The sequence below is a fragment of the Tenrec ecaudatus genome, chromosome 12 (assembly GCF_050624435.1).
Source record: "Tenrec ecaudatus isolate mTenEca1 chromosome 12, mTenEca1.hap1, whole genome shotgun sequence".
Classification (NCBI taxonomy): domain Eukaryota; kingdom Metazoa; phylum Chordata; class Mammalia; order Afrosoricida; family Tenrecidae; genus Tenrec; species Tenrec ecaudatus.
In genome coordinates this window covers 56,324,131-56,337,575 of record NC_134541.1, presented here as the reverse complement: position 1 = coordinate 56,337,575, position 13,445 = coordinate 56,324,131, and the positions used below count along the sequence as shown (strand labels likewise).

The 13,445-nt window shown below is 40.7% G+C and overlaps 1 protein-coding gene across 2 annotated transcripts in view; it reads right to left on the bottom strand.

Annotated features, from left to right (window-relative positions):
• The window catches only part of NCAPD3 (non-SMC condensin II complex subunit D3), a 93,038-nt gene extending 80,005 nt beyond the window's left edge, over positions 1–13,033 (bottom strand). The window contains exons 1-3 of one of the 2 annotated variants that reach the window (XM_075564063.1): positions 12,877–13,033; positions 9,682–9,836; positions 4,049–4,211 (exon numbers count right to left, since the gene is read on the bottom strand). In XM_075564063.1, coding sequence (XP_075420178.1) covers positions 4,049–4,211; positions 9,682–9,836; positions 12,877–12,937 — 379 coding nt within the window. In that variant the 5' untranslated portion in view covers positions 12,938–13,033. The remainder of the gene's footprint in view (positions 1–4,048; positions 4,212–9,681; positions 9,837–12,876) is intronic. The other variant, XM_075564062.1, reaches the window with a different exon arrangement.
• Between the last annotated feature and the right edge of the window lie 412 nt (positions 13,034–13,445).

The window sequence follows — 13,445 nt, the reverse complement described above, 5'->3', positions numbered from 1 at the left end:
CAAATCTGTTAAGATGCACTTGAAATACAGCTGGTATAAACTAAAGGTCATATTTGGTTCCCGTGGACTTGTTTTCATTTTCCTCAGCTTTAACCTGAACTTATGAGTAACTGGGGGGTTGGTTCCGCAATCAGTCACTGGTCTGATTTAGCCGCTGATATAGCACTTCTCGACCATTTCTTGCCACCATTGTAGTGAATTTGATTCTCATCTATTTCAGCTAGAGAAATCCATGTATATAGTCATGGTCTTGTGTAGTTGAAAAAGGCATTTCCTATAAACAAGTTGTTGATCTGCAAAATTCTATCATGTAATTTCCAGCTTTGTGTCTACACCATGGCCATATTTTCCAACTACTGTTCCTTCCCATTTCCAACTTTTGCGTTCCAATCACCAAAAGCTATCCATGCATCTTGATTGCATGTTTGATTAATTTCAGACTGAAGACATTGCAGAATTCTTCAATTTCTTCACTATTCACTTATTAGGTGGTACCTAAATTTGGATAATTGTATTGATTAGGTTTCCTTGTACAGGATAGATATAATCCTATCACAGACACCATTGCACTTCAAGACAGGTCCTGAAATGTCCTTCTGACTAAGAATGCAATGCTGTTCTTCTAGGCTGTGTCATTCCTAGCATAGTATATATGACCGAGTCAACATGGCCAATACTAATTCATTTCAGTTTACCAACACTTAAGATCTTGATTTGGCAAGTTTCATTTCATTTTTAACAACTTCCAATGTTCCTAGATTCATACTTTGTACATTCCAAGTTTTCATTGTTAGATTTATGTAGCTGTTTCTTCTCATTTTGAGTAGTGCTCCATCGGTAAATGAAGGTCGACTCTGGCAAGCTTTATTCCATTCATGTCATTATGGCTGTCTCCACTTTGAGAAGGCAGCTCTTCTTCAGTCGTACTTTGAGTGCCTTCTGACCGAAGGGGCTCTTCTTCTGGTATTATCTCTTAAAATGCTGTGCTTCAATTCATGAAGCCTAAGTATCTGACAATATTTTGATGCTATTGAAAAGGTATTCAGTAGCTAATTCCTCCAAAGTAGGCAGCTGATTCCTTCTTAATAATGTATTCTTAGTCTGGAGACTCCACTGAAATCTGTTCACTTTGGGTTACTCTGCTGGTATTTGAAATACCTGTTATGTAGCTTTGAGCATCACAGCAACACGAAAGTCAGCACGGTACAACAGACTGACGGAAAAGTGAATTCTAACGACAGTCAAAGCATAATCTCAATACTTCACAACTCTTACCAAAAAACTGATGAGGCTGGAACACCCCCCAATTCATTCTATGAGACAGGTATCACTTGCATACTTACATACTTAAACCAGTCAAACATCAGAAGATTATCTTTTAGGAATACACACACACACACACACACACACACAAACATACAGGCATACCACAGAGATTGTGGGTTCAGTTCCAGATCATCATTACAAAGCAAATATTGCAATAACGTGAGTCGTCCAAAATTTTGGCACATATAAAAATAATACTTACACTATACTATAGCCCAGTGGTTCTCAACCTTCCTAATGCCATGCCCCTTTAATACAGTTCCTCATGTTGTGCTGACCCTCAACCATAAAATTATTTTCGTAGCTACTTTGTAACTGTAATTTTGCTACTGTTATGAATTGGGTAACCACCGTGAAAGGTTAGTTCATCCACCCAAAGGGGTCGCGACCCACAGGTTGAGAACCCCTACTATAGTCTATTAGAAAGAGCCCTGGTGTTGCTGTCTGGTAAGCGTTAAGACTAAGTGCAAAGTTGGTAGTTCAAACACACAAGCACTCCTTGGAAGAAAGATGAGGCTATCCGCTCCTGTGGAAAATATATAGGCTTGATTCTTTATATGTGGCCAAAATGAGCTTGAATGGCTATGGGTAGGTCGTCTATTATCTACGCTATAGCAAGCATTATGGAAAAGTTTGGAATATCTTGAAAATTACCAAAATGTGAAAAGAGACGCTAAGTTCAGCTGTTGGAAAAATAGTCCTGATATATTGGCTGGACCCTGGGTCGACACAAGTCTTCGTTATTAAAAAATGCATTATTTGTGAAGTATAATAATATAAGGTATATAAACATACATGAAGAGGCTTCAAAAAGTTGGCAGAAATTGTGTTGGGCAAAGAAAAATAAGGAAAGTTTGTGGAAAAATTCCATTATTTTTCAGTCTTTTAATTCCATTTTCTCATCAACTTTTTAAGTCTTCTCCCTACTCTCACTGTGGGTGTATTAGGGGCATGTGTATGCTGTAGACCTATAAATGCAAAATTTCTCAAAATATGTAAGTAAAATGACTTCAGCACATTATGACAAATCCTATAACCAAGTGGAATTTATCACAGGACCAGAACTATGATATAACACATGGAACTAAATCAATGGGATATGCTACATTAATGAGATAAAGAAAAAAATTGCATGATCATCACATACAGAAAAGTAATGACAAAACCCAACCTCTTTTCATGTTAAAAGACAACTATTACAAACAGATTTCAGCCTGACAAAGGTCACCATTTAAAAATCTAGTTAAAACAAACTTAAAAGACTAAATGTTCTCCTTAAAAACAGAAACAGGACAAGAATGTTCATGTTCGCCTTATCATTGGTTAATAGATATAGAGACAGATTATGGTACGTTAATGTAACTCACAGTGTTATTTATTTTGGTGTTGTGTTTTTAATGTCAACCACACTCTCCCTTTAAGGTATTTTCACAAGTGTCCTATGCTAAATTTTTTTACATACTGATGTTAAAACAACAACAACATTGAGCACTTATGCACATCATTTTACCAACTCCAAAATCATACAGAATAAATCTTTGACATTAATTACAAATGCCCTTAGCAAACTGATTTTCTGTTCTAGATAAATCCTAAGTTCTTCATGTTCCCAGGATGTGCAATAGGAAGAAAAACGATTTCTTGATTACTCCTGGGAAAGCCACCAAGTGCTCTGAGAATAAAAGAATTGTAACCGTCCCCATGAATAGTCTGCCCTCTGCTTCTGTCATCAACTATCACTAGCTATTAGACGATTTCTCGACTACAATAGTTTTACACCTATTTTCAACCCGTATGGAGGAGACAATGAGCACCCCAATTACTCTAAACCAGAATAAGGAGCTGGGAGAATAGAGAGCAGTCATGTCCGAATTTCAGACTGAGGTAATTAGTTGGGGGGCTGGGGAGGGGTGTAGTAAACATTAGAAACATCCTCCCTCTAGTCTTAAGCCTCTCACGTTATTTGCATTAAATTAAAAGTACAGCCTATCAGGAACAGAGTAGATTATCAAAAAATTAATACATTAAAGGAAAAAATGGGAAAGACATTTTTCTAACATCTACAAAAGAACCAGTATTTCTGTGTTAGTCTGAGTACATTAGAGAAAAAAATCCACAGAAACTCATGTATAGGAGAGTTTTATATAAAGGGTAAGTGCACATCAAGAAAACATCCCGACCCAGTGCTGCACAAGCCCACAAATCCATTAGCCTGCATGTCCTACACCAATCCAAAAAATCCTCCTCCATCTCACAAAACACATGCAATGATGCTGACTGCAGAAGAAAAGCCGAATCAGTGAATGTGTAAGCATCTCAGCGCTGGCAGGGGTCTCCACACACGGCGCTCCAGCACCCAGGGCTGCATTGGATAGGTCCATGTGGCTTCTCCTCAGGGATGTCTTGTAGAAGCAGAGAACTGGCTAAGGCAGCTGCACCCTGCTCTGACCATCAGAAAGCAAGAGACCTGAGAACTTGAAAGGCGAGGCTCATGGGGCCATTTGTCTTTCTGCCCTTCAATTAACCCCACAGGTGCTTATTGGCCAGGTTGGCACAATAAACTTTAACTATCTCAATTTCCCATGCTCTATCCTATTTGATCCTCAGAACATACCTATAGCACAATCATCACTGCCCTGTTTTATAAGTATGGAAGCAAAGTATAAAATGAAAACCACGTAGAAAGAGAAAGATTTGTGCTATCATACTAAAACACACATACCTGGAACTTCTAGTAGCAGAAAATAAAGCGCAGCAGCATGAAGGCCATACTCCCGGTACTGCACACTGGTGTTTTTCTTATGCACTATTTGAACGAAATGATAGAATAATGCCACGAGCGTACTTTGAGATACATTGTTTTCAGTGAAGAAGGTCCAAAGATTCTAAGGGAAGGAGAATAAAGGAGAAATCATGGAAATGAATAATTAGAGAAATGGGGAAACCTAGTATTTGGTTTTTTTCAAAGTACTTGGAATGTTACAAATAGGTAAAGGTCCCAAGTCCACTAAGACCTTTGGGCTATGTCTATTAGTTACTGAAAGGAGTCTTAGTGGTGCAGTGGTCAAGCATACACAGCAACGAATCAGTGATTACTCAGCCAGGCCACCCTTCATCTGCGTTACATGCACCCAAAGGCCAGTTTTCACTCTCATTCCGAACTGAGGCATCCAGAATCCAGACAAATCGAGTGGCCTCCAAGGATAATAACCATTGATCTGTTCCCAAAAGATGACAGCCTGAAAACCTTTGGTACAGCTGCTCCACTCTGAGACACAGCATGGCTAACCACTGAGCACCCCCGACAAGAGACTGTGGCAATGGGAGAAGAGAAAACCCACACAAGTTAGTCCCTCAATAGATTTCTAAAGTAGCCTTGGTGAAAAAGTAAATAGACCCTATATATATAGAAACATGATTATATTAAATTTATTTTTGTCCCATGCCTTCTCCTAATAAACACATATAGAGGAAATGGTTTGAGTAAGGCATACCTTAATTCTTAAAGTAACTTCTGTTTTTCAACACTCTCGAGGTTTTGTAAGGCAGATTTACACAATGAATGCGTTCTTTGATCGCAAGTGTTACTTTCATGAGGTTTGATTGTAGAGCCAAGCACAATGTAATCCTTGGCAACTTCAATCTTTTCTCTGCTTATCATGATATTAACCATTGGTCCAGTTGTTTTCTTTATATTAAGTTGTAATCCATTTTGAAGGCTGCAAACCTTATCCTCAGTAGCAAGAGCTTCAAATTCTCACATTCAGCAAGCGAGGCTGCGTCATCTGCCTAGCAAAGGTTGTTAATATGCCTTCCTCTAATCCTGATGCTGTGTTCTTCATATCATCCAACACTTTAAAGTGTTGAAAAAAACAAGGATGCTACTTTGAGGACTAAGGTGCACCTGTCCTGAGGCATGGTATTTTCAATGCATATGCATTTCATCATATGTATATGAATGCTAGACAACGAATAAGGGCTAATATCTTAAGTTTCACTGAACATGCCAATACCTCAATAGTAAAACAGACAAGTAGGCAGCCAGTAAACATAAGAAATACCATTAGAGAAATACAGATCCAAACAGTGAGCTATCATCTCATGTCAGCATTGACAGCAAAGTTCTGAAAAAGGAGAAAGCAACAAATGCTGCTTAGGGTCGGCAGGAACTGGAGGCCTGTACAGTGCTGGTAGTAGGGCTGTACAGTGGGGCAATCACGGTGGGCGGACGACAGAATGGTACTTCAGCCAAAATGTTGGAAATCGAAATATCATATGTGACCAGCAATCCCAATATTTGGTCCATGTCCTACTTTTCCCACTCTCCTTCCATTGCACCGAGAAATGGGCAACACAGGCAAGCACTGCAAGAAACACCTGGGATTCACTCTGGGCTTGTTTTGAGTTCAATTTTGGTTGTTGCTGGTGGAGAAATCTTTTTCTGTGGGCAAATTTTTGTGCTAGAAGAGTATTAGCTGCAACAGGAATAGAAATATGCACACCTAGATTCACTGCAGCATTATTCACCATGGTAAAAAGATAAGGATCAAGGAAGAGTGGCTAAACCATGGTACAGACACACAATGGGATACTACGCAACGCTGAGGTATAATAATAAATCTGCCAGCATCTTATAATATGGATGAACTTAGAGGACACTGAGTGAAACAAGGCAATGTCAAGGACAAACATTGTACGAGACCATTGTTGTAAATAAAAAAAAAAAAAGAAAGAAAGCCTTTCACACCAACAGAAGTATCCTTTCATGATAACCTAGGGTTGAAAGCAAAGGAAAGGCAAATTACTAACTAGAGCGTGGATACATATTAATTTCAGTGAAGGGAAAGACAAATGAATATATAAAATTATGTTGGTAAAAAAATAACTACATCAAGTAGCCATAAAATGTTTATATGAAACCCTTACAATTAAACAACAAAAAGTGAAAAAACCTAATAAAAAATGGGCATGGTTTGAAGACAAACGAGCGGCCATCTAGCTGAGAAGCAACAAAGTCCACATGGAAGAAGCACTCCAGGCAGTGTGATCATGAGATGTTGGTGGGATCATGCATCAGACATCAAAGACCCAGAACAAAAAGTCTTATCAATGTGAATGAGGGGGAGTGCAGAGTGGAGACCCCAAACCCATCTGTAGACAGTTGGACATCCCCTTACAGAAGGGACACAAGGAAGAGAGGAGTCGATCAGGGTGCAGTACAGCACTGAGGAAACACACAACTTTCCTTTACTTCTTTAATCCCCGCCCCCCACTCCCACCTTACAAATCCAGCTAGACCTGAGCATGTACATGGGTACAGATAAGAGCTGGAAACACAGGGATTCCCAGGACAGATAAACCCCTCAGGGCCAAAAATGAGAGTAGCCATACCAGGAGGGGAAGGGGAAGGTGCAAGACACGGGCAATGATCTACATTGAACCCCTTCCCTGGGGGATGGACAACAGAAAAGTGGGTGAAGAGAGACACTGGTCAGTGTAAGACATGAAAAAATAACAATATTTTAAAAATGAGGAGCTGATACCAAGGGCTGAAGTAGAAAGAAAATGTTCTGGAAATAATGATGGCAACAAATGTACCATGTGCTTGCCACAATTGTATGTATGGATTGTGATAAGAGCTGGATGAGCCCCCAATAAAATGATGTTTTAAATGGGCATGGAATTTTAAGATATTTTTCCAATGAAGCTATACATATGGTGAAGACGCATATGAACAGATGCTCACCATCATTAGTTACCAGAGAATGCAAATCAAACCCACTGCCATCAAGTCAATTCCAATCACAGCAACAGTCTTATCTCAAAATACATAGGGTTTCTAAGAATATCGACCTTTTCAAGGGCAGAAGGCCTCACTGCTCTCCCTAGCTGGTGGAGCTGACCTTCCAGTTAGCAGCAAAACGCCTCATCTAGTGTCGCTGCGGCTGCTTTCACCTCCAACAGGGTGGCGCTTGCCACAAAACCCAACAAGCGCTGTCCACAATCTGAAAGAATCTGAATTCCTTGCTGATAGAATTAGAAAATGGTGCCACCGCCATGAAAATAGCTTGGCAGGTCCTCAGAAAAGTTAACGATAAAATTACCTTCCAACTCGGCAATTCTGCTCCTAGGTACCCCCCCCCCGCCCCACTTAAAAGCAGAAGCACAAACATATGTTTGTACGCTAATGTTCACTGCAGCAGTGCTCACAGCCCAAAGGGGAAATAATCCAATCTCCATCAACAGATGAAAAAACAAAATGTGGTTTACATCCAAAGGGGATATTATTACGTCATCATAGAGAGAAATAAAGTTTGGACACTGGCTATCAAGATGCCCCCTGCAAATATATGCTAAGTGGTTCAAGTCCATTATAAAGGACAAATACTAGAGGGTTTCACATGTTTGTGGAAAATGGAATGAAAGATAACGAACCCCCTCACAGTGTATCCATCTCACTGAAATGCAATATCTGCAACAGGCAAATATATAAAGACCAAAGCTCATTAGTGGTTACTGAAAAATGAAGAAACCCTATATAGGGAATACTGAGTTTCTGTTGAGAACGCTGCAAACACTGGAAGTGAGGGTGGTGAAGGTCGCACACGGTAGATGTAACTTATGCCACTAAGGTATTGGTACAAAAATGGGAAATGGCAAATGTTTCATTCATTTTTTTCCAGTATCAGTCTTATTCTTGAATTGTTTCTCTGAGATGACTTAGGTGGCTAATGCCTTGAATAAGCATATTATTACCTTATATTTGAGCTCATTTTATAGTAAAAAGGCTCTCAACAATCCCCTTTCTTTCACTACAAAACAGCTTCTACCTTTACAGTCGTCACATCCTCACTCTGAAGGCAATTTGTAGGCTGAGTCGTGCAGCGGCTATGCATTGGCTGCAATCCTTGTGGCTGACAGTTCTGAAACCACCATCAGCTTGCCGCAGAAAGACGGGGCTTTCTACTCCCATAAACAGTTAGTCTCGATAGCCTTGTCTCCAAATTCAGCCTAGTCAGTCATCTCTGCAGCATCTGATAACCACTTTCTAGTCTTTGTAGAAGTTGACATTTTATTGGCCGATACTTCGGAAAACTTTTCTAGCAATCTCCATTAAAAATTATTTTATTGCATTTTCAGTGACAGTTTACATAGTAGCTTAAGATTCCCTTTCGACAATTTCTATACAAGTTGCTCAGTGACACTGGTTAGTCTTCACAATGTGAACATTCTCATTATTTCCATTCTTGTACTGTTCCCAGTAATCTAGGCCCCCCACCACCTTACATTCTCAACTTTGTTTTAAAGTTGTCATTGTCCATTTGGTCTAGTAATTTCTCTTAAGCAAATAGCTACTCTGGATTAGTAAGTCTAATGCAAAATATTTATCCATAAGAAATTAAAATACATGTGCATACAAATGCGTGTACATGAGTGTTCACAGCAGCTTTATCTGAAGTACCGAAAAATTGCAAACAACTCAAATGCCCATCTATAGGAGATTAAATGAAAATATATACTTAATGGCATATTATGCTACAATTTAAAAAGAGCAAGATAATGAAGCATACAACCACACTTTACAAATAAGAGTGAAAGAAATTAGATACACCAAAAATGTCTGGATTCCACTTATGACTTCCAGGAACAAACAGAAGTAACCTACAGTGCAGCAGTAGGAGAGATTCCTTTTCCGAACCTGTCAACTTGATCTCCTCAGTCTGATCAGTCACTGTACTCCTGTTTCTAGCCTTTTTCTCTCAGTAAATTCCACACAGCCCTGAGCTGTGTATATTTACTAATAAAATTGTAAAACACAAAATAATAATACAGGTTCTAAAATTGGTCTATTCACATTACTTAGGATATGGCTCATTAGGACGTCTTCTTCAGAGAGCTGTGATGATAAAGCAGTTCTAATATGCAGAACAGAATCTGCTCTAAACACTATTAGAACCTCACAGTGGAACCCCATTTCAGAACCCCATAATCCATCCTCTGACTAACTCATTGTCCTATGTTCCACCATATATTCACCTATCCGCTTCTGAAGACTTAGCCAGGCTAATTTGTCTCTGAACCAGTTTGGTTCTATTTACAACAGTAGTTTCCTGTTGTAAATAGAAATCATGACTTCAACAACAACAACAAAAATACAGACTAATACCTTGAAATTCTGAGGGACAGCTATTTGGATATTCCAAAAAATTAACCACATTTTTAATGCCGATTGCACTCATTTGGGAATTATAAACTAACTAAGCTTTACAATATATAATAATGACTTCTATCTTCCACTGCTGACACCTAAAGATGGGTTGCTTCGTTTTTAGTTTTTTGTTTTTGTTTTTTTACCTCTGTAGATCCGTGTTCCTCGGTAGCAAAAGGGAGAAGACTTTCATAGAGTTTCGTGAATGCGTCCAATCCATTCTCTATGATATCTGCTTCTATGCTGGGATCCAATGGTTCTGCCTCTGTGAAATCCAGTTCCCACACTGTGTCTACCCATGCTAAGCAGGGAAAACAGAATGGAATTAATAAGTGCTCAGTAAAACGTAAACAAAACAGAAAAACAGCAATCTTTTTTGACTGAGTATATGAGAAAAATAATTTGGTCGTAATCCACTTTGACTGCAATGCAGATGCTGTATAATTAAAGGAAATAGAAACAGCTCGGGAAATACATATTTTTAAAACTAATCACTGACATTATGAGACTGGTCTTCTTCAAAAATTATCACAAAGGAAAATGACTTTTTGGTATAACAATCCCAGTGAATGACTTAGAAACACATAATGATCAGACTCTACCAAATAATCAATATGACAAGGAAACAGATTAATCAAAGATGGGCTCATATTACCTTTGTGAAAATCTCATAACCATGTTAATAACCCCAAATAAAGTTTGAGACACATTGCTTTCTAACACCTGTGCTCATAATGGGTTTGGGGGAAATTATTTCTCTCTCCTGTCAATTTGCTCCCCAGTTGCTCACCATATTTCTACCCAGTAAGGCACTCTCCCTCTTACTTCGACCTGCTTTGATTAAGTTTACTTGCATTTACAAGGCTAGCAAACAGATGTAAGTCCATAAAATCCTGCACACTAATACGGCTGCACATGACCCAGGTGGAACAAACCGAAGCGATTCCGTTCAAGAAGGAAAAGTAAAACAACTCAAATTAGGAGACGCTCAGGATTGACTGTCAACAATCTTTCCCATGGAATAGTTTAACATGCCTCATTTACTTTTTCCTAGTCACTCTCCTAACAGATGTTCTTGCATCTTTTCTAGCCTCCCATCCTCTCGTACAGGGAGGCTTCAAAAAATTCATGGAAAAAGCCATTCCATTTTCTGTAAACCTCTGCAAGCCCCCTCATCTTATATTTGTATCTTTAAATGCACACCAATATTTCTGATCTCATTTCTGGACCAAAACTACTAAGGCCAAACAAAACCCAGAAAGATCTGATGTCAGATTTAGACCTTATTAATGAGTCTGCCTTATCAAGCTTTAGACTCACATCACTTATCTTTTACTCCACAGGTTCCCAAACTTATTTGGCCTACTAGCCCTTTTTCATACTCAGTAGCCCCCTGGCAATTAAAATGTTGGACTATAGCCCATAATCCAGGATAAAGTGTAGGTATCTGCTTTGGCAGTCCCTTAGATGGTTCCCCCACAAGGGGTGATGTAGCTCACACATGGAAACCTGCAACTCAACAAAAATGTACTGCCATCAAGTTGAATCCTACTCAGAGTGACCGTATAGGACAAGGCAGAGCAGCTCCTATGGGTTTTCGAGACTATAACTCTTTTGGGGAGCGAGAGCTTCATATCTGGTGGACCCTCGGAAGGGCTTGTCCAAACTCCTGACTTTGTGGTTAGCAGCCAGTGCCTAATCCACTGGACTTCAATGCTCCTTATTACTTCACTTTGGACAGAAGGATGGAGATTCCATCTACCTCTATATTCCTTCACTTCAGGCAGAGGAAAAACAGTATGTATCCACACACTCAATGGTTGTGAGAAAATACTATATGGATACCTCTAAGTAAGTGCCAAGGATACAAAGCTGAGGGCTGGAAAATTCTTGTCCACAAAGATCTCACTATCTCAAGTTTTTGATTAAAATAAGAGAGAGCCTGAATAAGCAGAAATGCCAGAGTTTTTGAGTCAAACAGAACAAGGCTAATAATACCTCGATCTGATCAATCATGTGTGATTAAACTCAAGAATTATTAACATGAAAAATTATTGTGAATCATGTGTACAAGGGACCTAACAGTGTGCTTGCTACATACACACTCAAAGACCAGTTATCTTTTACAATGGATGAGTGTTAAAATAGCATTGGATGAGTAGAACACTAGAGCACGCACGAAATAGGAAAAATCACAAAGAAGAGGAACTGCACGTGGGGAGGATGAGTCAGGGAGCCCTGACCATGGGAGTTTTCCATGGAACAAGTGAAATTGTTTCCAAATAGAAAGTAAAGCCTAGGGCAGTGTAAAGTGCTAGGGAATAAAATTGTTACAATGGTTTCAGTATGGAGACTGAGAATTTGTATGGGCAGTTATTCAGCAATTATTATGTGTTAGGTGAATCTTCACAAAAACTAGGTGAAGCAGATATTTTAATTTCTATTTGACAGATAAAACACCAAGGTTAGGCTTGTCTGATGATATATGGCAACTCTGCGGTGAAGACTTCAAACCTCATGCTGTGGAAAAGCTGACAGGGTTGGTCAGTGAAGGATTTGGTCATTTGTTTAGGAAACAAAGGAGGCAATAAAGATGTAAAGACTGGCCACTTTCCACGTTTTGCTTTAAAAGTGAGCCTGGCAGAGGTGTGGGCTGAAAGCAATGAATGCTCGCTAGCGCAAGTCTCTGGACACGCTCTAATGAGGGCCTGAACCAGTGAGTGGCATCAGGGATGGAGCACCAGCCTATGTAGGCTATTGCTAAGGGTTAGATGAGTGATTGTGGGTATGGACGTTTCGGAGGGCTCGGGACTCTCAGGTTTGTAGGTGAGCTATGCCATTAGCTGGCTTTTGAGAAGCCATATTCAAAATGCATGCTTAGCTGGCCCAAAGGGATTCCTTTCCACGCAGGTTAACGTTTGAGGTGCCTGTGAGAGGTTTAGTTGAACTTGTGACCTCCTGAAGAACTCGATCAAGAAAAGCATCTGAAGAAACAGATTTGCTAATTGAAACAAAAGCAGTAAATGAGCTTGCCCTGGAGATCTGCCCAGAAGACAGAGACGCGATGTCAACGAACCAAATCAGACCAAGCTTTGTTTTAAACGGTTATTTTTACTGGGCGGAGCCTACTATTGTAGCCTCCAGCTCCTTAACGCCCTACGGGATACAGTGGAAACTCTCTCCTTTCTCTGCCATCTCTCTCACACCAGGCCGGGCGCCTAGCCCACCTACCCCTCTCCATTGCCTCACCAGACCCGCGTAGGTGCCGTCCGAGGCCGCGCTACCCCCCGGCTGCCAGCCCACCCTTCCGACCCGCAGGACCTGCGTCGCCATCGGCTCACCCAGACGGAGATGCAAAGGGCACCACGGCTGCAGACTGATTCCGAGGCGCTGCAGCGCCATGGCCGGCCCACACCAGCCGCCTTCCGGGTAGTCAATTTCGGAGCTCGCTCCCGCGCGCGCTCCCCGGCCTTCTTGACCACTCAGAACACACAGGATTTCTCTAGGAGCCAATCAGCGCGGCCCTGCGGAATTTATCTCATCGACCAATCGCCGGTGTCCTCCGCCGCATGCGCAGAACGAACTCACCGGGCCAAGGTGAAAGGAGCCCTGGTGGTGCCGTGGTTAAAGCGCTGGACGGTTCCTGAAGGTCGCGGGCTGGAATTCACCGGGCACCGCACCCTCCGCGGTGGAGAAAGATGTGCACTCTGCTCCGTCTGACTTCCAGCCATGGAAACCCTATGGGGCAGCTTTGGGTTCTGTTCCATGGGGTTGCTGCTTCACAGAATGGAGTTGACGGCAATGGGTTGGTCTGGGTAGTTTTGTCTTTGGTGTTTCCCTCCAAAGTTCTAAGGCTAGCAAGCCTAACCCCTTACCATCTCTTTTCCATAAATGAGAAGGGATTTTAAAG